The 22,100-nt window shown below is 41.6% G+C and overlaps 1 protein-coding gene and 1 long non-coding RNA gene across 10 annotated transcripts in view; one reads left to right on the top strand and one right to left on the bottom strand.

The window, feature by feature from the left end:
- Nucleotides 1-22,100, bottom strand: part of LOC126918880 (uncharacterized) — a 92,375-nt gene that overhangs the window by 50,509 nt on the left and 19,766 nt on the right. For 7 of the 9 annotated variants that reach the window (XM_050727377.1, XM_050727380.1, XM_050727382.1 and 4 more), the window contains exons 1-2: nucleotides 2,879-2,986; nucleotides 2,716-2,769 (exon numbers count right to left, since the gene is read on the bottom strand). In XM_050727377.1, coding sequence (XP_050583334.1) covers nucleotides 2,716-2,769; nucleotides 2,879-2,971 — 147 coding nt within the window. In that variant the 5' untranslated portion in view covers nucleotides 2,972-2,986. Of the gene's footprint in view, nucleotides 1-2,715; nucleotides 2,770-2,878; nucleotides 2,987-22,100 lie in introns of those variants that run through there. The other 2 variants (XM_050727381.1, XM_050727387.1) reach the window with 1 other exon arrangement.
- LOC126918934 (uncharacterized) lies at nucleotides 2,616-6,541 on the top strand. Its single transcript, XR_007711479.1, has 3 exons — nucleotides 2,616-2,827; nucleotides 3,156-3,336; nucleotides 5,480-6,541. It is a non-coding gene; the product is annotated as an uncharacterized LOC126918934 (long non-coding RNA).

Genomic DNA, 22,100 nt, shown 5'->3' with positions numbered 1-22,100 from the left:
GAGCTGGATAATTACGCGGAGTAACATGATACAAATAACGAAGGAAATCAGAATAATAGTAATAATTTTGATAATAATAAAAGTAAAAAATGATAATACGCACCAGTGGCAACGAAAATTGATAATTATAGTAAAATAATAACAAAAGTAACAGTAGTACGTATTATAATAATAGCACAATTTATAGAAGAGTGTGAGGTAACGTGGAATAGAGTAAAAGAAAAGAAAAGAAGAAACGAGAGAAAGAGAGAATATTTCTAATTCGTAATAAAATATTATATATATATATTCCAAATCAATCTCTTGAAACCTGTTCTGCACGAAGAGGAATAGAAATTAAAATTCTCCTATTGCACCATGATCTAAGCTATAAGAGTTCAGAAGGTTAATACACTCACGTTTGTTTCTATCTTCTATGGTGTAAGTTTAGCACGCATTGGATATTTTTAATCAATTTAACTAGTTTGACTAGACGTTAACTTTCCTATTTGAAAAAAAAAAAAAAAACGAAAACCACAGTTTCCTCCGATAAAACGATACTTTCGTTCGTGTCTGATTCAGTCAACCATTTACACGTCCTAATGACGATACATTTTTTCCAAATACGAGCCACGAAAGTTTTCGAGCGATCGTAGAAACAAAAGTTTCTCGAAGCTGGCACGGCGATCGCCGTCAAGGAATTTTTCATTATTAATTCTTTATTAATTAACCTTGACACAGACTTTCGATTCGCCTCCTACGTCTCGCCGAGTAACTCGCGTCGAACCGTTCGTTACAACGTCGCTCGTAATTACAGTTTTCGGGGACATTCAGAGGCTGTACAAGCTGAGGGTAATTAACCATGCGCCGTGGAAGAAGTCCTTCGTATTCGAAGAGAAAGCAGGAAATCTGACTTACAATTCGCCAAGATTTAATTGCGTTGTCAAACGCCAAAAAGTGAAATCTTCAAATTTACTCTTACCTTTATAACTTTCTCTTACCTATTTTCTTTCCTTTTTCTACTTTGGAAAAAACTCTTACCTCTAACAGGCATCTTTGATTATGAAATATAAGATATCAGCTTGCTGTATATAATCCTCCTAGAATACATCTTTTTCTTTAAATCTGATTCACAGCATTCATCCACGAACATATTGCCTCAGACTCGTCATTAGAAACAAGTACTCGTTGCATTCTTGTCGATCTCGATAATGAAATACGATCATTTATATCTCGATACAAGCCGACCTTAATATCTTCGAAAGTACCGTATGTTTTTAATAACGAAAAGGAAAAAGGATATCCGAAACCCGTCATTTCGACTGAATTCATTCTTTGGAGTAATCGAAATGATTGCGGTTACGTGCCCGTCCCTGCAAGTATATCATGCATCAACGACGATGAAATTACGCAAGATTTGCGCATCCATTTCAGGAAGGCCCGTGGTATTCGTTCGAGTCAGTTTTACGCCGAACGTTCGTGTAATTGCACTCTTCCGCTTCTGTCGAACAATCACAGACTCACAACCATATATAACGAGCATCGATTCTCTCATCGCTCAAGTATCCAGCCACGATGCGAGCCGATGCGAAGCGCCATCCTCCTCGGATGCCTTTTACGGTCGTCGAGAACAATATACCCATCGTAGCGCGTTTTCTCCTTTCCGCCATTTCACGTTTCGTCCTTTTGTTTCTTCATTCTCGACGAGAAATTACGTCGAGCGTTGTCACGACACGGTATACTACGCTAAACACGGAACTGATATTCGATGGATTCCGCATTTACCGCAAACCAATTTGTCCGCTGACGTAATCCGTAATTAAGATCAGAACGACGATAAGCGTTATCGCCTGTAGCCAGATTACGTTGTGTAAATTTTATGGTGAACGAGACAGCGAATGCGCGTGGTTACGCGCGACGACTTCCTACGATCGTGGCTGGGAGCTTGGAAAATTCGGCCGATATCGCTTAGGAAATATACGTACATTCCCGAAGTGATTTGAATAGAGTCCAAGGTTTTCGGAATTTTTCAAACGGTCTTCGGATTTCACCTTTATCCGATTACTGCTTTTATCCACCGTGATGCAGCGATCTTATCGTTCGTTCGATTCAAACATCCAGAGATAGGTAGCATTAAACGTTAGTGAATTTTCGGAGACTAGGAATAAAATTTAAATAATGCACCGCGCAAGGCAACCAGGGGGTCGATTTTCGTTTCGTCGCCTTCGTTCTTGCAGCTATCGGTAGATCGTGGACATTTATATTTTTATGAGAAATATGAAAAACGAGAAAATGTTGGGAATATTCGTAACACGGAAATACAGATAAGACAAAACTATCCAAAGTAAATCACTGGTTATAATAGTTGATAAATGTAAAAGAACCACTTGAGTTCTATTTCTTTGATTATGCTCGTAAAAATACAAATTCCCATAAATATTCACAACCTACTCGTTATTCGTAGCTGCACGTTTCTTTTAACGGTGTCTTAAAGTCAATTTTTCTTATAACAGACACGTGACATGATAGGCTTGTTGTATACACGAATAACATGTCAATTTATCAAGACCACAAGACTCTTTTACTTCTGTTCGTTTAATCGATGCGATAGAACCAGTCGTTATAACGATTCCCCAATTGTTTTGCGCAGTCTATCAGCCCAGTGTGGTCGGAAATGTCTAGTGCGTAGTTAAAGCTACGCTTTAAAACATACAAAAAATAATGATCGGTGCTTACCTTAAATAGGAACCGACATGGCAGGTACGGTTCGTGTTGCCGTGCCCCGAATATCTGCAAACAGAACGCAAAAGATCAACATCACAAATAAATAGAGAAGTACACAGACTACGTATGTATATAGATAGTTTTAATTCTAAGTAATCCCAGAAAACTAAAGTACCCTGAATCTTGTTTGCTTGAAAACCGGCACGAATTCCACGACGATAAAATACGTCGGATCTAGAAACGGTGCTGCACCGGTGCGCGGCTCCATGTAAATTGCACAGTGTAGTCGCGCCGAGAATCCCGTCTGATTTACGTAACATCGCGATAGGGCAGGAAGTCTCCGCGACAATTCACGCCTAGTTTCATTGAAAATTTCAAACGGCTGCGAAAACTCGCCTGGTCTAGGCGCGACTACATTTTTAAATAAACAGTCTAATTATTCTCGATTTCAGGAGAATCTGGAAAATGTCAAGCGTGGTACCAAATTGACTTTGGCGAAGCTGAAATTGCTACGAAACCGGGTCGTTTCAGCGCCTAGTTCCTTTAAAATTTCCAAGCTACGAAAACTGTCCGGGTATAACGACACTTTTACATGAAAACGAATCTAAACGAATACAAACGTAATTAAAGAAAGTAAGTAACTCACGGCGCGTTAAATGTAAATATTACAAAGCATACAACGATTTTAATCGTAAAAGTAAAAATACTGTGTGGGTAAATAACACGCACAATTAAACTACAAAATTTTACGAAAATTCTAAAAATATTAAAATAAAAGAAATGACCGTTTTACGAAGCAGAAACTGGTGCGAAAGTGAATCGTTTTCAACGTAGAATCGTAATTCGAAAAAATGTTTGGGAAACGAGGTAGATGGTGAGTGTTGGAGAAAGAAAAACACGGGGAAACAGGCTGTTAGCGTCTAATGAATGGATCGCGACGAGTGATCTATTCCGCGTCTAGGATCCTCGTAGATCTCGGGCTGCCACGCCCGGACGCGACAGAATTTAAAGCGTCTATTTATAAAGAGTGAACGAACGGCATGGTACCGGGCAACGTTAAAACGCATCGGGTCAAAACGCGAGCGTAAACGTGCGATATGCGTGCACATTGTGCTGATCCGGTTAATTCTGGGATGGAGCAAAGAGGAGCAAAAAAAGTAGAGAAAAAAATGAAAAAAGGAGAAAAGAGAGGGAAAAAAGGGATCACCGACATAATTCGTGTTCCGTGCCTCTCATATTTGTGGCTGGCTATAAATATCCACGGCGTGCATCGCTCTTCTGCAAACAGAGCAAAAAATAAAACAAGTCGACGTTGGGAGGAACTGTTCGCGGCGAAATGCAATTTTTTAACGTCCCGTAGTTTTTACGCTCGTAAACAGCTTTGTTCTTCGTCGACGAAACTCCGACAAACGGGGAAACCGCGCGCTGGGACACGTTGGCAAAAAGCTGTGCACGCTAATTCGCGTTCGAACGATTGATCGCTATTTCATTCTTCTTTAAGGAGTATCTCTACGATCTGTGTTTGACCAACAGTCGTTGCTATTAAATCGTCCAATAGGTTCCTTTCCTCTTATTTGCAAGCTTCTATCGGTTTCAGTAGCATTCTCGTTTACTTGTTTGCGATGAATATTTCGCAATTCCTATATACATTTTCGCATTGGCTTCAAATTTCACCAATATGATCATGATTTCCGTGTTTCGTTGCGACGAGAATGAAATTTTAAAATATCGTAGACAACGCGCACGATATATACGTAAAAGTTTCCTATGGTAAACGTTCGAAATGCTTTCGTCAGCTGTTCTAAATTCGTGCGAGGGACGATTGTTCCAAAACGAAGTCGTTTCGCCCGGAAGTGGAGAGAAGGAGCGTGCATTTCTTCCTTTCGAAGGGACTTTCCCGTGCAGTTGCTTATTTAAGAAACGTCTGCTCTGAAACGAGTACCATCGGGTGTATTTTCGTCCCTCGGTATGAAAGCGTGGTAGAAAATAGTTGTGGTCGTGGTTCTTCTACGCTTAAAGAACCTCTCGATCGGAGATACCGTCCGACCGATGCAACTCCTCTATTTTTTCTTTTCCTTTTTTTTTCTATCTATCGACTCGTTCCCTGCCTTCGTTTCATAATTCAAACCAAAGAATCTATCTTTCTTTCGTCGAACCGACATTTCCTGCCGCGTCTTCCAGGGAAACGATTCTACTGGAAATAAAGCAGAATCCTTTTCACGAGTTATCGAATTTGTTACATGCCGTTGTATACCACCCGCGCGTAATTCCATATCGTAAGAAATACGATAACATGCAGCGTGAAACTTGGAGGAGCACACAATCCAGTTGCATTCGATAAAATCACCTTTCGTCATCTTAGGTCAGATAACGTTAGCAGATAGTTACACAAATTTTTATACAAATTTATATTTTTACCAACATAATTGAAGTATAACCTAAGTAGAAATTCGTTTTACTTATTAAATATTATAACAGATACTCCGGATATTGATATTCTTCCGTAGGATTCGTGCATACCTCTATTAGGTCGTCCGAAAAGTTTCTTTCGTTTTATAAGGAAATAATGGATACACGACATTTTCCGTTTTATATTATTTTATCGAATTACGTATGATCCATTTTGTTCTAACAAGGTAAAGATTACGACGTTCGACTGATTAGGTTTCATGTTTGTATAAAGATGCGTCGTTGTAAAAGACGTGTCTGTAAAAGAAAGACACTTTCCGGACAACCTAATAGTTGCAATTTACAGCGATCTCTCTGTTTTTTTCAGCCAGGAGCGAGTGATTATTAGCACCAGGCACCCAAACGATTATATCCGCTACTGGTTACAGTATGGATTTCCAGATCCTTAACAAGAAGCGAGTTACATAGCGAACAAGAATCTTCTTTAACGTGATATTTCATCGTCCCTCTACGTAACGACGTTTTCGAGTAGCGACCACTTTCAAACGGACAGAATTAACGTATCCAGTTGACAACAACGTCAAGAGGGAAGAACATGGTAGCAAGTAATAATAATTGGTGGAAGCGAAGAGACAGAGAGAAGAATTTGAAAGCCGACGCCCAACGTTAATCCCGTTTCAGTGGAAAGAAAGGCGCATCGGGAAATGAGAAAAGTCGGGAGAGGAAGCAATTGCGACTGGTTTTTCATGGTATTCGTGATTATTCGGTGGAAAAGAACAAAAGAAGAGGCAATACCGGCGGATGATGCGCCATGGCACAAGGCCCGTGTGCCATTCGTTTCTCCGTACCTGTGCATCGTTCCTCTTGTTGCGCTAGAACGGTTGACATATTTCTTTTAGCGGTACACAGAGACGAGAAGAGAAGCCTAGCCGACGTTTCTCCTCCATTCTTCTTCTATTCCTTTGGCCTAGCAACGCCAGTCATTACCAACGCCGCCATCAACCACACGCTGTCATTGTCTGGACGCACTTTGCCGATGCACGCGACAACGCTCGTTTGAAACGCGACTTTAATTGCGTAACACCCGGCCGTCTGTCCGTTTTCACAGCGAAACGAATTAAGACAACGATCACGTGTACCCCATCGTTCACCGAGAACAGTTTTCATGCCATTCGTGACGCTCTAAAATAGTTCATCTCTGTCCGAGACAAATTGGAAAGCAAAGGAACGAACTTGTTGCGCTTTGTTTTATTTTAAAGTGGATTTGTCGAGGCTACTTTATAGAAAACGATAAAAGATAATGTGATGTATCGATCGCTTGCAATAAAAAAGACAAGCGTATTATACGTACTTGGTATTACTCGTGCGTGTATTTATAATTCAACTTTTGATATTCTCGGGTATTTATTTTATACGTATATATATATATGTGTGTGAAAATATAATCGTACTGTAGCACGTTCATTATTTTATAAAACGTTCATTATTTTAGAGAAACTGATGCAGAACGAAAAACAGAAAGTAATTATTATACGGACGTGCATTGAGAGCCGTGTGACCCAGAAATACAAATATTAAATCAAAGTTGAAAAACCACTTACTAATTGACGACTAAAGTATAAAACACGCGCCGGAGAGATTAAAATGAACAATATGCTAAAAAGAATATGTATAGTATAAAGAAAATGAAAACAAGTCTTTGTTCGTATAAATATCTCGTAAAAGATCATTTTAAAAAATTCTTAAAAATACATCGTAGTGAATTTACGAAATTTCCAGGAAGAATTATAAACCGGCCACTTTGACCACTCTGCTAGTTCTAACAATATCAGGTTCATTTACCGCGAAACCCTAACTGTTCGTTCGCGTTCAACGATATTTCACGAGGGAGCTCACGCCCCTTCTTCCACTCCAGCTTGCTTGGACGTTTTCAGAGATTTACAGAAACGCATGGCGTCGATTCGGACGAACGTGAGTCACCGCCTTGATGCAGCGTGCACACGCATCTTGGAAAAAAAGAGTCACTTAGAAAATTGACCGACAGATCGATAAGTAAGGCGATCTCTAGGGAGCAACGAGGAAGGGCGCACTCGTGATAACAGCAAATTAAATTAGAAACCGGTCTATCGCAGTGTTGCGACCGATACCAGCATCGAACCAGCTTACGAATGTCCAGTCCATATTGGCTAAGATTAAATTTCTTTGTAAAATACTGTGTGAATTTGTCAAAACTCTTCTTCTCTTCGCTCCACTATCAGAATCTGTATACGTCGAGATATAAACTTGGCTCAAATTATTTTATCGTTACACAAAGAAGCTAAATTATTAGCTACAATGTTTTTCCTAATAATCCATTGGCAATATTTTTTAACGATTTAGACGAGGACTGAAATTATTTTGTTATTATACGAAGAAACTAAATTACGTATCTTATCTCGATAATTAGTTGCCACGGATTTTGTGCTGGTATTTAAAGAAAGTCAAGCTGTGTGATCGAAATTCACGTCTGTAGATCAAATCTGACCACCTGCCTCTAAAACTCGAAGTAACATGTACGTGCATATCTACACCTTGCAACGAATCATCGTATTTCAACCTGCATCCACCATACTCCTCGCTCTTATTTATTTTTATGAATAAACAGCTGACCTGTAAAAATTGTATTTGTCTTCCTTCGACTCGTTACAATACGAAAAATACTAGTCCTTGAACAAAGCATCCATTTATCTTTCGACCTCACAATTCAAAGATCTTAGATCTTCCCTTGAGATTCGAGGTTTGACCATGCTTACAAGTAGATGTCGAATTGTTTGAGTATCGTTAATACCTCTTGACTCGAGGTACGTTGACCTCCGATCGAATAACACGCGGCCAAGAATTATCTTCGGATTATTCCCGGCAAACGAAACGAGTAACGCAGCGTAGCTCGCTGCGAAGTCGAAATAAATTTGACCTGTCAGAAATTCGAAGAACGTTCCATCGACGAACGGTTAGATAATAGAGGGAGACACCGAATCGGATAATCGAAATTTATCGTCGGAGTGTAGGTACCGGAAACGCTAGTATCTGGATGATCGCGTCTTTAGCGATGCTAGACACGGCTCAAAAGTCTCACGCGATGGTCTCTTTTCAAATCGAATTCAAGTATTCGATGGACCGCCCACGTACCAGTCTCGAGGACCACGATTTTATGTAAATCGCTGCGCCACCCACGATCCAACGAATCCCAACAGAGTCAACGAGAGCTCGAGGCACCGTCTTTTGAAATCTAAACGAATAAAGACTACAGGAGAAGAATATGTACGTGATAAATCACATTTTCTACATCTTACGGAAAAAGCAATTTTAAAGCACGGTAGTACCTTGGGTATCGATCAACGTCATCGTTATTAAAATTATCTTTTCACGCTTTACATCATCGTGTTCACCTAAATTTCATTTATCAGTACATAGAGATTATTTTATACCGCGTTTGAAGAATTTTCCGATTCCGAAACTGATAAGTTTGTCTAAATCGTCGTGCAATGTTCGAAGCGAATCGATAAGATCGTTGGAACTTTCTTACAAATTGAGCGTCTTCTTAAAGATCCCGTATCGACCGTATCAGAGGTCAAACTAATTAAAAGTTGCAGGCCGAGTCGAGGGAGAGAGTTCGCTTCTGGAACGGTTCACTCGCGAATAAAGGAAACGGCCAGTCGGCCCGTGAGTCACGTTTATTGTTCATCGTTTAGCAACCCACGACGCCTTTCTCCGTTTGAATTAACGGCTCCCCGGCTTTTCGTTGTCCGTAAAGGAAATGAACAGCCACTTGTGCAAACGTTACACACGTTCTGCAAACGTGCTGCTTGCATTAATATTTGGAGAGGAAACGTTCCAATCTTCTTCTAATAGAAACTAAACAGTTTCTGGTGGGTTTAACGCGCAGAGAAAATACGCTACTTTGCATGTTTTTTGCATTTGCAGCTTCTTATAAGTTATTATAACGCAGATTCCAAGATCACGATAGATATGATAATTCAGTGCGATCAATTTTCGAATCTTAGCTTATTCCCTGGTTACCAAAACGCTGTAACATACCTTCGAAAACTAACGAAAATAAGGTCAGAGCACTTAACCGTTTGAATGCCAAACAGCGCGATCGCGCTGTTTAGATTTTGTGTCGAGAAGTCGCAGTACATTTGAACGCTACGGACGACTGACGGTATTTTGTATCTCATTGTTATCTTCTCAATAATTTTTATGGAACTTAACTTGAAATATTTGTAAACTAATAATACGCATATATAATACTATAGATGTATTTCATAAAATAACAAGTATGACTATTGCGCTGCTTGTTTCTCTTCGCAATCGATTAAGACAAGCGCCATCGCGCTGTTCGGGATTTTTCGATCCTATTTTTTCAAAGACTCCTGAGACTCAAACGGTTAAAAACACAAGAAACTTAATAATTCAACATAGTGCATAGACGTACTTTTTGGAATAAATTTCTATCTACAAACGCCTTAATACGGTGAAAAATAATTGCCAAATAGTCGCTTTTTTATTTATTAGTTACTCAGATCACCCTGGTATCCGGTTTTATACGAGTTTCTCTAGATAAAATATTCGAAAGCATGCTTTCTTAATGACTAATTCGTGCTCCAAAAATAATCTGATTCGACGAGAGGCGTCACCATGGTCGTTAAGCTAGCGAGCTAGTGGAAGCTCGGCTCTCGAGAAAGATCAGCCAGTGCGTACGGAATTTTCGTTGACTCGACACACTGGATGACTCATCGACACCGTGTCACTGGTGTCACTTTGCGCGCGTAACCCGGTCGTCTATCGGGACCGCCTCGAGTTATCGCGGCTGGGTACCGTCCTTTGTATCAATCAACGAAAATTAGATTCTCCTTCCCGCCTCGGCGTCACCGATATATAAAAGAGGCGCAGCCTTTCTCGACTTAATGACAAAATGGTGGCGGAAATTGGACCGTCGTGGACGAGAGTAGGATGACGCGAAATTGTTTCCTCGTAGATGGCTCGTCGGGCAATGAATTCACGGTGACCCACGTCGTGTAACCAAGAGGACGACGGAGATTTGCTCGCGGAAACGCACCCTCGTCAAACGTTTCTTTTGTTTTATCCTTCGCCTTTCGAAACGACTCAATTACGACGACCACAACGACCACGACGTACGATAGAACGTTTATTTCCAGCAGAGTCGAATTGCGATCTTTGTTCGCGGGATTTTGTATCCAAGTAGATCTTACGCGTACATTTGCATTTCCACGTTTTCGTAATATCGTCGATATACTGGGTGATACAGAAAATAGCTTTAGAATTTTAGAAATACCGGATTCTATCGAGAGGACTAATTTCGTTAAAATTACGAATTTCAATATTTAACGAATCACAAGATTATCGTCTCCTTCGTTTCGTACCATACTTTATTAGGTTGTCCGAAAAGTTTCTTTCCTTTTATGAGGAAATAATGGACGCACGTTTTTTGTTTTATATTTTGTCCAATTATGTACGATCCATTTTGTTCTGTTGAGATAAACACCACGACATATCATATATTTGTGAAAGGAAGACGCTTTTCGGACAACCTAATATATTGTCCTTTGAAGCAATTTATCGTCCATCGCTCTTTTCCAACTTGCTTTCCCGTTGTGATTACTGGAAACCCGAACAACGTCATGAAACTGTCCGGCATTATACTCCTATCGTCTCGTTGCAATAGCAAAGAAGTTTGAAAACGTTTTGCATATGAAAAAGACATACTATAATGAACGTTCAACTACTTTCGCCAGTCGCCATATAATACATAGCGTTCGTTTCCATATAATATTCGAACAAACGAAAAAGACGAACGAGGCAACTTTTCCCTCTCGATAAGATTAACAAATATGCTCTAGCGACGCGAAAGAAAACGTTGATATCGGGCCCGTAGGTCTGTCAAACGAGGGGGGGCCGTTAAAAGGAAAGTCGCGTAGATTCTTTAACGAGCGCGCTAATTACCCGCTCCTTTTAGAAATCTATAATGGAGTGGAAATTTGTTCGTTTCCTTCGGGCTAAACACGCCATTGGCCTGCACGTTCCTCGTCTCCTTCCAGTGCTCGTAGAACGCTTCTTTATAGGAGTCCATCCATACGATGAGACTGCGTTATAAAACGGAACGCGTGTCGACGTTGCGCGACGAATCGCGAGTCAGCGAGACAAACAGAAACTACATAAATGAAAATGGAAAACGAGGCTGTGCGAGATTGGTCGTTCTCGAGCGAGGAAAGTCTGCACGATTTATCGTCGATCATGAACGACGCTCTCGTGCGGATACAAAAACGACGCGAGAGATGTTCCAGCGAAAGTGCCTCTAACGGTCGGACCAGACGAAGAAACGTATACCGCCTCCGGTATAACGGTATTTAAATGAACGGAATCGTTCGATCGACCGGACAAAGAAAGAGAAAAGGTGGGAGAGGTTCGCGTTTCCCTAAAGCTGCGTCCTCACTGTAGGAACAACGATCGACTATTCGCTGTCTATTGTCGCTCTACGTCTTAGTAACAGTTTTGCAACGGTAGTTCGAGTCACCTAAGCTTCAACGTGTTAAAATCCCATCTTAAATTTTGCACAGATTAATCGAGCTTGTTGCAAGTGTACGTATTATACGATGCTATTAATCTTTATTCCAATAACGAAAGAAAACATCGTCTATTTTAGATTATCTCTTCACTGAAAGAACAACGACGAATTTTTAATATCAATACAGAGATATTTTCTGCGTTTCTGAAGTAACGTAGTCGGAGGAATATTTCCATATCCCTGGTTTCCTTTCGATTTTAAAGCAACATTTGTCCCGAAGACATTCGTTCCTCTCGCTGCGTGTTTCTTATTTTTCTGTTGCAGCGACACTCGGCAACAAAACTTTCCAACGGTTTCGTCGATACAAATATATCACCGAAGCGTAAGTGCCGATAAGCCTAATGAGCTATCCATATCCCTACGATCCTTCCGTTGAATATTTGGAAAAAGACGTACGTGGCAACGGTCACAGACGCTTAACGAATGCGTGCGTAATGGGGATATTGAGGGACGACAAAAAGAAACGGATCGGTTGAGTTGTAACCAACAGTGAGAATCGTCGATTGGAATCGAGAATTGTACGTAAAAGGTCGAAAACGAGGATTGTTAATAAATATATTGTTAAACACCGCTGAGTATTTCTTTGACACCCTACACGTTCTACACCAAATCACCTCACTGAGGACTTTGCTGCTCCGAACAGCCACGAGCAACGAGCAGCAACTTTCGTTAGGACAGAAACGCGAAGAAACATGGGGAAACATTAAACAAACAAGCAGCAAAGTTTTCATGAAATACGAGAAATCGACGTTCCGTCACAACGATCCTCCGTTGTTGCTTCGGTGAGGACGCAGCTTAAGACGATATGGGTGACGGGTAAATGGACAAAGACACGTCAAACGACGAGAATCATTCACGAGTCGATAAGTCGCGCGCAACTGGGAAAATTGAAAGCGGAAAAGCCGAGAGATCGGTGCGGTACAATTCGTGCAACGCGTTACGCTAAAATGTCGTCTCTCGTGTTTCCTGACCTTTCCACCGGGTCAATGACACTCGTTAAAGGGACACCGGGGACACGTTTTGCTCGTTCGTCGTTAGCACGCGCAAAATGAAAATCTTCTGTAAGAAGACGCGTGAAAAATATTCATAAATGTCGCTGTCTCGTGTTAGGTGTTAGGCTACGGTCACGGTGAATGCGTATTCGCACCAACTGTCATTGTGACAAATACGTCAAAGCACTGAAATATGTACATGCATAACGTAATAGACTCCTGTCTCGACAGTTTTCCAATCTAGACTCTGTTTGGAGAAGATAAAAATGAATTAGATAGCACACTCTATGAAGTGTGCTCGAAATCCGAAGATATTGTACATCGTCGCGTCATTCATAGCGTGCACAGAATCAAAAAAATAGTGGGTTGGCAACTAAGTGATTGCGGATTTTATTAATACCATCTAATGACAAAATCCGCAATCGCTTAGTTGCCAACCCAATATAACAACGATATGAATACCGCGATTGATCGAAATGACGATCAGAAGACGAGACATAACACAATAGACAAGGAGAGAATTAATTTTGTTAAAAATTAATGAGATTGTTCTTATAATATCGAACATGATATGGATCCTTTACGATCCAACGTTTGGAACGAAATAATAATTCTGAAAGGTCCTCGTAGTTTCCTACCATCTTTTCGAGTTTCCTGAAATTTTCATAAGTGACCTAACACTTATGATCGATGATAGTGATATTTCGTATAGATGTGTATACGGTACATAGATTCTTACGAATAATAGGCATGCATACAAATCTTTAGATGTTTTATTCGTCGAAATGACAGATCAAGAGAACACGCATCCGCTATACACCGCAGCCATACTCGAGATTTTAACTCGGCTTCGCACCTCTGATGCATTCGACAAGTGCTCGCCCGTCTGAAAGTCACCGTCGATGTACTTTGACGTGGTTGCAGTAGTCTCGGTTGTGGAGTAGTTTGACGCGGTTCGAAAGCCGAGCGGAGAAAAATGTTTATCGACAGAAAGAAATGACTGTGAAAAGCGTTTTTACCGGGAGGAAGATCGATCGTGGGTACGGACCGGCTTTCGAAGACGTCGCTGGCCCACAAAGTACCGTTAAAATATTTTATTGCGAAGGATCTCGGCTGTCGGTGGATTTTTCTGTCTCTCTGGCTGCAGCTCGCCATCAAAGAGCATCGGAATGGATTGACGGTGCAACCGGAGGCTTAGGCCTAGACAACGACTACTGAGAACTTTATATTCCCACGCGAGATGGAAACGACTGGTTCACCACTACGAACCAAACGGGTGACCTCGGTACATCAATCACTAATCAAGCGAACTTCTTTGAAAATAAATCGTCTATCGACGTCTGTATCTTTTTTCCTTCTCTTTTATTACAGTCAGCCCTCGTTTTATACTCCAGTAACTGTAGTCCATACGTAGCTACGATAGGATACCTATTGGCTTCGTACGAAACGTGACAGTTAATTTAAAGTATCAAGAAAGCAATTGATGGATCAGAATTTTATACGTAGGAAGCAACAATTTGTTGAATTTGTCGATTGTAAGAACTATATGTTGACTTATGTCAGATGTCTAATATAAATCCAACGTAGGAAGCTGCAGGAAACTGATCGAATAATTAGAATTTTACGCGTACGAAAATTTGTTAGATCCACTTGAGAGAGTTACGGTAATAGAGTAATCATTTGTAATAATCACGTATTGGCCTCCACAGATTTCTGGTTTAAATGCAACGTAGGAAATTCCAATTATTCCGGATTATTTAGAATTTGACGTGTACGAGCAAAAATTTGTTAGATCCATTTGAGAGAGTTACGGTAATACAGTCAGTTATCGTAATTGCTTTGGCCCCTGCAGATTTCTAATCTAAATCCTGTATAGGAAACTCCAAGAAACCGCACGCACACTCGCATGTACGCGTCTATCCGTAGCCCACACAAGAGTTTCATTATCGAGGACACCCGGTATAAAAACGGAGAATCACGCGCAATGTGCGATAAATAATACATGAAATTATTCTGTCGACGGTTAGTCCGTAAGATGTGCCTCGCGAATGGCTTTTCTATGCTCGTTTGCCACAAACGATCGACCGTCTGTCGTCTTTAACGAGGAATGCCGGCAGTTCATGCCGACAAAACCATTTCCTACTGTGGTTACCTGGCTCGCGAGTTTGACAGTTTTCCGCGTTTTTCTGTTTCCGTCCAGACCGCGTTTTTCCCCTCGCCAATAAACCTGTACCAATCTCCGAGCGTTTAGATACATTTTTCTTTCATAGTCAATTTATAAAACAGTTAAACCGAGAAGCTTCTTGCAGATTTTTCTTGCACTAATACGACGAGTCACGTCAGTATAATACAACGTATCATAGAAATATACAAGGAATCTGTCGTTCGATCAGGTTCCAACGTCTATCGACTATTTTGAAAGAAAAGTTTGGAAGCGAGCGGCAGGACGACGACGGGAACACCATCGGAGTCTGTCCCGAAGAAGTTTTCCAAGCGATCGGGAACGGCGGAATACTTAAGGAGCAAAGTTAATCGTATAAAATGTGGGTTGAACGAGCAATATCTTTCGAACGAAATGCTCGCCGACCTCGAAAGTTTTTCCACGGGCCAGTGCTTCGTTCTCGCGGCCGCTTCCAAGTTCAGCATATCGTTCTTTACCAAGTTTCTCGGTCGAGCCGCCTTCGCAACGTAAATTCCTTGCAATCCCCTGTGCGACGTTCTTCGGTTCCCTGTGATACAACTTCGTGAAAAAGCATTCCGAATTTTCATATTCGTTTCAAGTAAAGATTTAGGTGTATGCAGAAGTTTTAGTCTCTTCTTTTCCATCTCCTTCTATTTATATTTGATACACGCAATACAAATTAACGTTCGAAATATTTCCTCCCATTTTGTATGATTCTCGGACAAGTTTCCGATCCTGTTGCGAAATTAGACGTTGAGATATTTTCGTATTTTTGCAACATTTCCAAAGTACTGTCTAGTAAGTTCGATTAAAGATGCATCGACCTGAATAGGTGATATCCATCGGTGTGAAATCTGCAGAGTACTATCATCATATCGTATCGTGGTCATTGTTGTTTGTGTCGCGAGATTATTGTCGCCAATCGATCTCGTAGTTGGCGTTTAGGATAGAAATTATATCGATTAAAGGTAATTATACGAGAACGTTTGAAAAAAGACTAAAATGATTTTTGCGTACATCTAATGGTACACGCAGAAAAGTGCATCGTTCTAACGACTGACGAAAGTATTCGAGTACACGATGGAAAATTTGCATGAATATATTATGCGCGTTACGTGAGACTTTTTTAGATTTCGTTTGCATTGTAAATGAGACAGGACTGTTGCGATTTTATTGGTGCAATTTGAAGTCCATCCGAAAATATATGTAGAGATTATTAAAATTGAAACGATCATCTAATACGATGTAGTAGGAGTTTGCGATAAGAGTAGCGATAATTAGCAATAAGAGCAACCAAGTCGGAGAATCTAGAACGCATCGTGGCGTAGGTTGCAAGAATGTCGTATGAGTGAGATAAAGAACAATGTAGCCAAGTCCATTTCAAGGCCGACCGGCTGAAATTAATAAATATACTATGGTATACCATATAAAGATTACAACGCATTTATTGCAAATATACAGTTAATTAAAAATATTAGTACACCGATATATGGCATACCGATATATCGGATAATAACTGTTCAAATATTTTGACGATCTTAGCGAAGTGTACGTTTGCGATAAGTATCTCGTAATTTCCAGACCAAATTATCAGACACGTTGAACATCTCTTTAACATAATCATGATTGTCGTTCTCGTTACGATAAAATTTCAAAAGTTTCCGTGTAACACGTATAGTACACTCGTAAAGAGTTTCTAAATATTTAAACGATATCGTGAACCATCATCTGACGGACCAGGAACTAAGAAAATAACGCGAATCTTCTTACACGTAACCACGCCATACCGCGGCTCGCATTCCGCAAATTAGACGCGGGTAACGAGAAAAAAGCACCGTTTTCCCGTTTCGTGGTTTTCCAGTTAAGCACCTGGCCTCTCGTGTACATTCTCAAAGCCGCGCGTCTCTCGTTCTCTAATTTCCGCCCGTTAGAACCTACGTACGTACGCTGAGTGAGAAAAAAAAAAGAAGAAAAGAAGTCTAAGCGCGAGTACAGGAAGAAAGAGAGGAAAGTATACGAAAAAAATCGCTCCCACGCAAGGTATTATAATTGCAGTCCAACGACACCGTGTTATGTTAAAGTTACGCTTTATCGATGAACCAGCCAGCTCGCTTGAAAAGCTTTCGCTCTCCTATTGGTTAGAACACGCGTATTTGCGTAACGAGTCTCTCTCTCTCCCTCTCTCTCTCTTTCTGTACGCCGACGTTCTATTAGGTCACCGTGAAGTATTTATGCGGTTTTTCCGAGAGCCGTGCCGCGAAGCTACGAAAGGGGCTATGGTATGCGTATATCCGTTTCTAACGAAGGATTGGAATGTCGTAAAATTTCTCTAATATAAATACATCTCGTCCTGTGATTGTCAAATCATTCAAAAATCTTCGATTCTTATACGATGTATCGTATTATACGTCGACATATTACACGATAAGTACAGTGAGGATTTTTCTGAAGGTGGAGAAATGCACAGGACGTACATAATATTCGAAGATATATAAAATATTCAAGACGTGGTACAAGTTATAATACGTAGTAGGTGGAACAGCTTTCACATTTTTTAATTACGTTTCTGAAAATACGAATTTGTATAAACATCGAAGACCTAGTCATAGGAGACGAACTGACGAAGAAGACATATGTGGCGACACTCGACACTAACTATCGTCGGACGACGGCAGCGCAGTGGTTAGCGCCTTAGGTTACGAACGTTCGGAACCCGGGTTCAAAATCCCGGCGACCGGAGTCCGATTTTTCTTCCACGCACCAAAAAACGGAGGAAAAACCAGTAGTACCCTAGCAGCGACATCTACAGCCCCTAGCAACAACAATTACTCCGGACGAGGCCCAGCAACTACAACTATCACGGACAACATATATCGAACCTCGCATATAATACGTGTACCTACTACCAAAATCAAACAAAATCAAAAAATTGCCGTATAATATAAAATTGATCGATAACGTTGAATTTCAGCATTGTTCCTATGCAAGATACGAGAAATGTGACTAATCGCGTTCTCTTGCAACGATCTTCTATTTAAAAAAGCCTTTTCGTATAAAAGACACGGATTGTAAATTACATATTCGATCGTTGTAAAAGGAAGTCGCGATTAAGAAAAAGTTGGGAAACGCTGCGTTGGAGGATCCGGCCGATCGTATTTAAATTGCAGATCCGTTGACAGGGCGTTACTGGGTACAGAAAATTTAGTGTGAAAATCGTAGGGCGCACCTGCTCCCTGTGCCATAAAGAAACGAGGAACGGGTTGCGGAGAAACAGCGAACCGGTCCTGTTAACCGAACCTTGCGAGCCTGCACCGTCCGTTTAAACCGTTACGTAGCTACAACCATCCAGAAAACCGGTAGGACGATAATCGATGACCGGTATATCGGCTGTATACCATTTATACCGATATAACCGAGCCGGCACCACCCACGAGCTATTCGAATAAATCGACAAGCTTGCTCGTCATCGTCGTAATGATAACAAAAGGAGTTAATAGCGAGGCTCGAACGAATGCACAAAGAGAAATATAAAATCGAATCGATCTTGGTATCGCGACGTTCACGGTTCTCGCGATGAGTAAGCATCCGGAGGTCGATTGTAACAGGAAAGGTCTCGAACGCGAGGATGAGATAATTGCTATTGAGTTTATTCTTCTTCACCGTGGAAGGCGGTGCCAAGGATAGTTTATTAATTTTCCAAATTGAATTTCGCCGATCTCGTTCCTCTCCGTCGTCTCGAAGATCCTGATACTTTTAGAACGATCGACGAATCGAAAATCATCGATACACGCGGTGGTGTGTAGGTAAAGATTTTGAGAATTTGAATTCTGGTGGCACACGTGCGTACAATTTTTATGGATCGCGTAAAACGGACGATTAAACTCTTTCGATACATTTCACCGGAGCGGAGAAGAGATGGAATCGGGTGGAGTCGTTGGAACGAAGCGCGGTTATCGAAGTGACTTCCGGTGCCGTCGACGCGTTCAATTTCGGATTAATTGCCACAAACGCCTTGGTCCCTCGCTCGGCTAATTGGCACGTTAATTGCTCTCGTCGATGTAGCTTCAACGCTACCATGAACCAACCCGCGCTCCTCCACCTGTCATCGACTAATGCTGCAGGTAACACGAGCAGGATTACCAGGATGACAAGTCTTTATGCAACTACAGAAACAGCTGTGAGCTTCCACTTCGAACGCTTACTTTCAATCGCGCGATTTTTATTTTTAAAGCTAATTTTGTTCGTTATCATATACAGGAAAAAAGTGATTATTTGTCTTTTCGTTTTATCGCTACAAGATTAAATAACTCGATCCTCATCGATCAAATTTATATAATTCTATAATTCCCGAGATACGAGAGTTGAACAACCTTCAACGAGGACTCGCGAGAAGATGGCAAAAAAGGAAAGGAGAAACCGCGTGTTGCAACGGGCGTTATCATTTTCCCGCAGGAAACCATAGCAGCCCACAAAGAACGTGAAAAGAGTTATCAAGTGGCTCTTTAATTGATAACAGTCTCGCGATGGTTCCCGGAGTCTCGTCTATTTCCGGCGATGCAGCGTCGTCGAAAAGGCCTTTCAAGCATCTCGTCGGTTCGTTAAATATTTAAACGAAGTTGACGCCACGCGAGGAATATTCGTGAGCAAGGATCTCAGCATCGTGATCTCGCGATTTCCACCACCTTTTTCCCGCCAATGACCCAACGTTATTTTAAGAAAGTTCCATCCGCCGAAACGACGGCTTTCGAGTTCGTTTGGATTTCGAGGAAGCCAACGAGACAGAGAATGGAACGATCCCCAAGAACTGTGCTTCGAAATTCCACGGAGAATTGGCGTAACGTGCCGGCGTCTCAGTGTGAAAACGTGCTATTAGGGCCAGCGACGCGAATAGAAAATTCCTCTCTCGTGCAAAGCGTAACACACATCGACCGACTGCCGTTTCATCGACACGAGGCTCAACTACCGTCGAAAATACGCCGCTTCTTCTCGCTCTTCGTTAAGAGATAAAAACGATTTTGATCGAACTTCGTTTTTGGCTATAACTCGTCCATTCAGCGCGTCCAACGTACCGAGACTGGTTCTACTTTGTTTGCTTTGGTTATCTTAAATGAAACACGGATGAAATATCTTCACACCTCTCACCGTACATGAATCATCCGCGATGCCCATTTAATTTATAAAGTGCGACTTCGTCTTAAAGCGATTACAAACTAGAAGAAATACGTTTACCGGTTAAGGAAGCACAAACGCAGCCACAGTTATAGCCACGCTACACCGTATCTCTTAAATTCCTATCTTCAAAGCGAACGAGCAAGCTGTACTCGAACGACCGTTGAAGACAAGTGTTCCAAATATGCACAGCGAATTCCTTGTTGCGCTCGCGTGCAGTCCGCGACACGAGCCGATCGGTCGGATCGTTTGCGCGCACCGACCAACCATTAGTAGGACACACGGATTGCGCGAAACGGGAGGGGCGGTTGAGCCAATGATCCGACGTAGAAGCATCGAGAGAAAAGAAGAGGAAAAGAGACGGTGTATCGAGGCGAGAAAGCTCGGGAGGAAGATCGAAGAGAAAGGACGAGGTGCTCCCAAAGGGAGAGAGGGAGAAGAAAAGAGAGAGAGAGGGACGAGAGGGGAGAAGGAAGACGTGAAAACTCCTTCTCGAGGCGTATGAGAGTCGATCTCAGGGCGGATTCCCACCAAAGGATCGGTCACGACTTAGGGTCGCCATAAACGCCATTCGTGAACATTGCCGACGATTGGATAATACGAGTTTCGCTATCGTCCTCTCGACGTATCCACCCTGCAACACGGAGCTACGATCATTACGGTTCTTCATGTAAAACGGTAACCTCCACTCTGAGAGTAGAACGCACGCACACCCGCGCTCCTCCATCTACCGTAACCCGAGCGCAAATCCGCGTTTACGTAGCCTCTTTATCTTGTCAGTGTACCCGATACACCTTCAGCCAGCTACGATAACGATTGCATCGACACGAGTAGCCGTTCATCTTGTTCCCCTTCGGACCGGATCCTGTGTTCTGGCCGGGAAAGCTTTGCGAGCTTCACCGACGCAGCTTCGATACGAGTTGAGAAATTGCGGGTGATAGTCGGTGTCGTTGAAGGATGCTCTTGTTTGGTTTACCGAGATCGTATCGTAAGTGAGACGCTTCGATACAAATAAATTTCTGGTTAACAAGTTAAACTTCTCTGTCCAGCTGGAGGAACGAAACTACGATTATCTTGAAAATTATTATTCAGAGACAAATGTATCTGGACGTTTGCTAGTTTTTGATAAGACGCGTTTCAATTAGATTGCGACGATCTTGGCCACGATACGAGCATAGGAGATACGTATAGCAGAGTATAACGACCTGATTGAATCAGGCGATTAACAGACAATGAAACTCGCAGAACCATTTCATCAGTGACAAGCTTTTCATCTCCAAATTCTCTTACCTTTTGATCACAGGTTAAATTAAGAAGAACCTTCTAAATTAATAGAAGGACTTCCAACGTTAATGCAGGCGACGATATTTAAATTTGTCTGAAATTATCTTTTGTTCGTACTGTTGTTGCTTAAAACGCTGCGCATTCTTTCGATACCCGTCACAACGTTTTTGTATACTTCGTTCCACTGTACAATAACACCAGATTAGAAACGTACGGTTCATATGTATATGAAATTACGTCCATCGCTGTACATAATAAACGACTTACTGTTACATTTTTTAACGCCTTACTTAACCTTATAGTCTGCTGATTCCACAAAGACATAGTTGCATGCTGTTTCTGCTTAGGTATACATCGTTGATTCGTTAAGTCAAGCAAAATATTCATATACCTAACAACAGCGATATAACACTCAGTAATACGTAATTGCAGAGTTCCACTGAACTTGCCAACTAATAGACAACTCTCGCAAACATCCATTTGTTAGCTAGTTTCTGCTCATTCTAGATACCACGATATCGCTGTTAATCGCATGGAGGGTTGATCCCGCGATCGAGCAAATACACAAAGAGGATGGAGGCAACAATGGGTCCGGTCGACAATGAGCTCCCTGCACCGACACTCGTCGTCTCTCGGTATCTCCCTTCGATCAGTCCTTGTCCTTTCACCGGCATCAAGGATATCGCTCGACGTTGCGTCTGGCGCGCCATGGGAAACCGGATGAGGCAGGCTCCGA

The sequence above is a fragment of the Bombus affinis genome, chromosome 7 (genome assembly GCF_024516045.1).
Source record: "Bombus affinis isolate iyBomAffi1 chromosome 7, iyBomAffi1.2, whole genome shotgun sequence".
Taxonomy (NCBI): Eukaryota; Metazoa; Arthropoda; class Insecta; order Hymenoptera; family Apidae; genus Bombus; species Bombus affinis.
The sequence above is the reverse complement of the archived record's forward strand: the minus strand, read 5'-3'. Positions and strand labels throughout refer to the sequence as shown.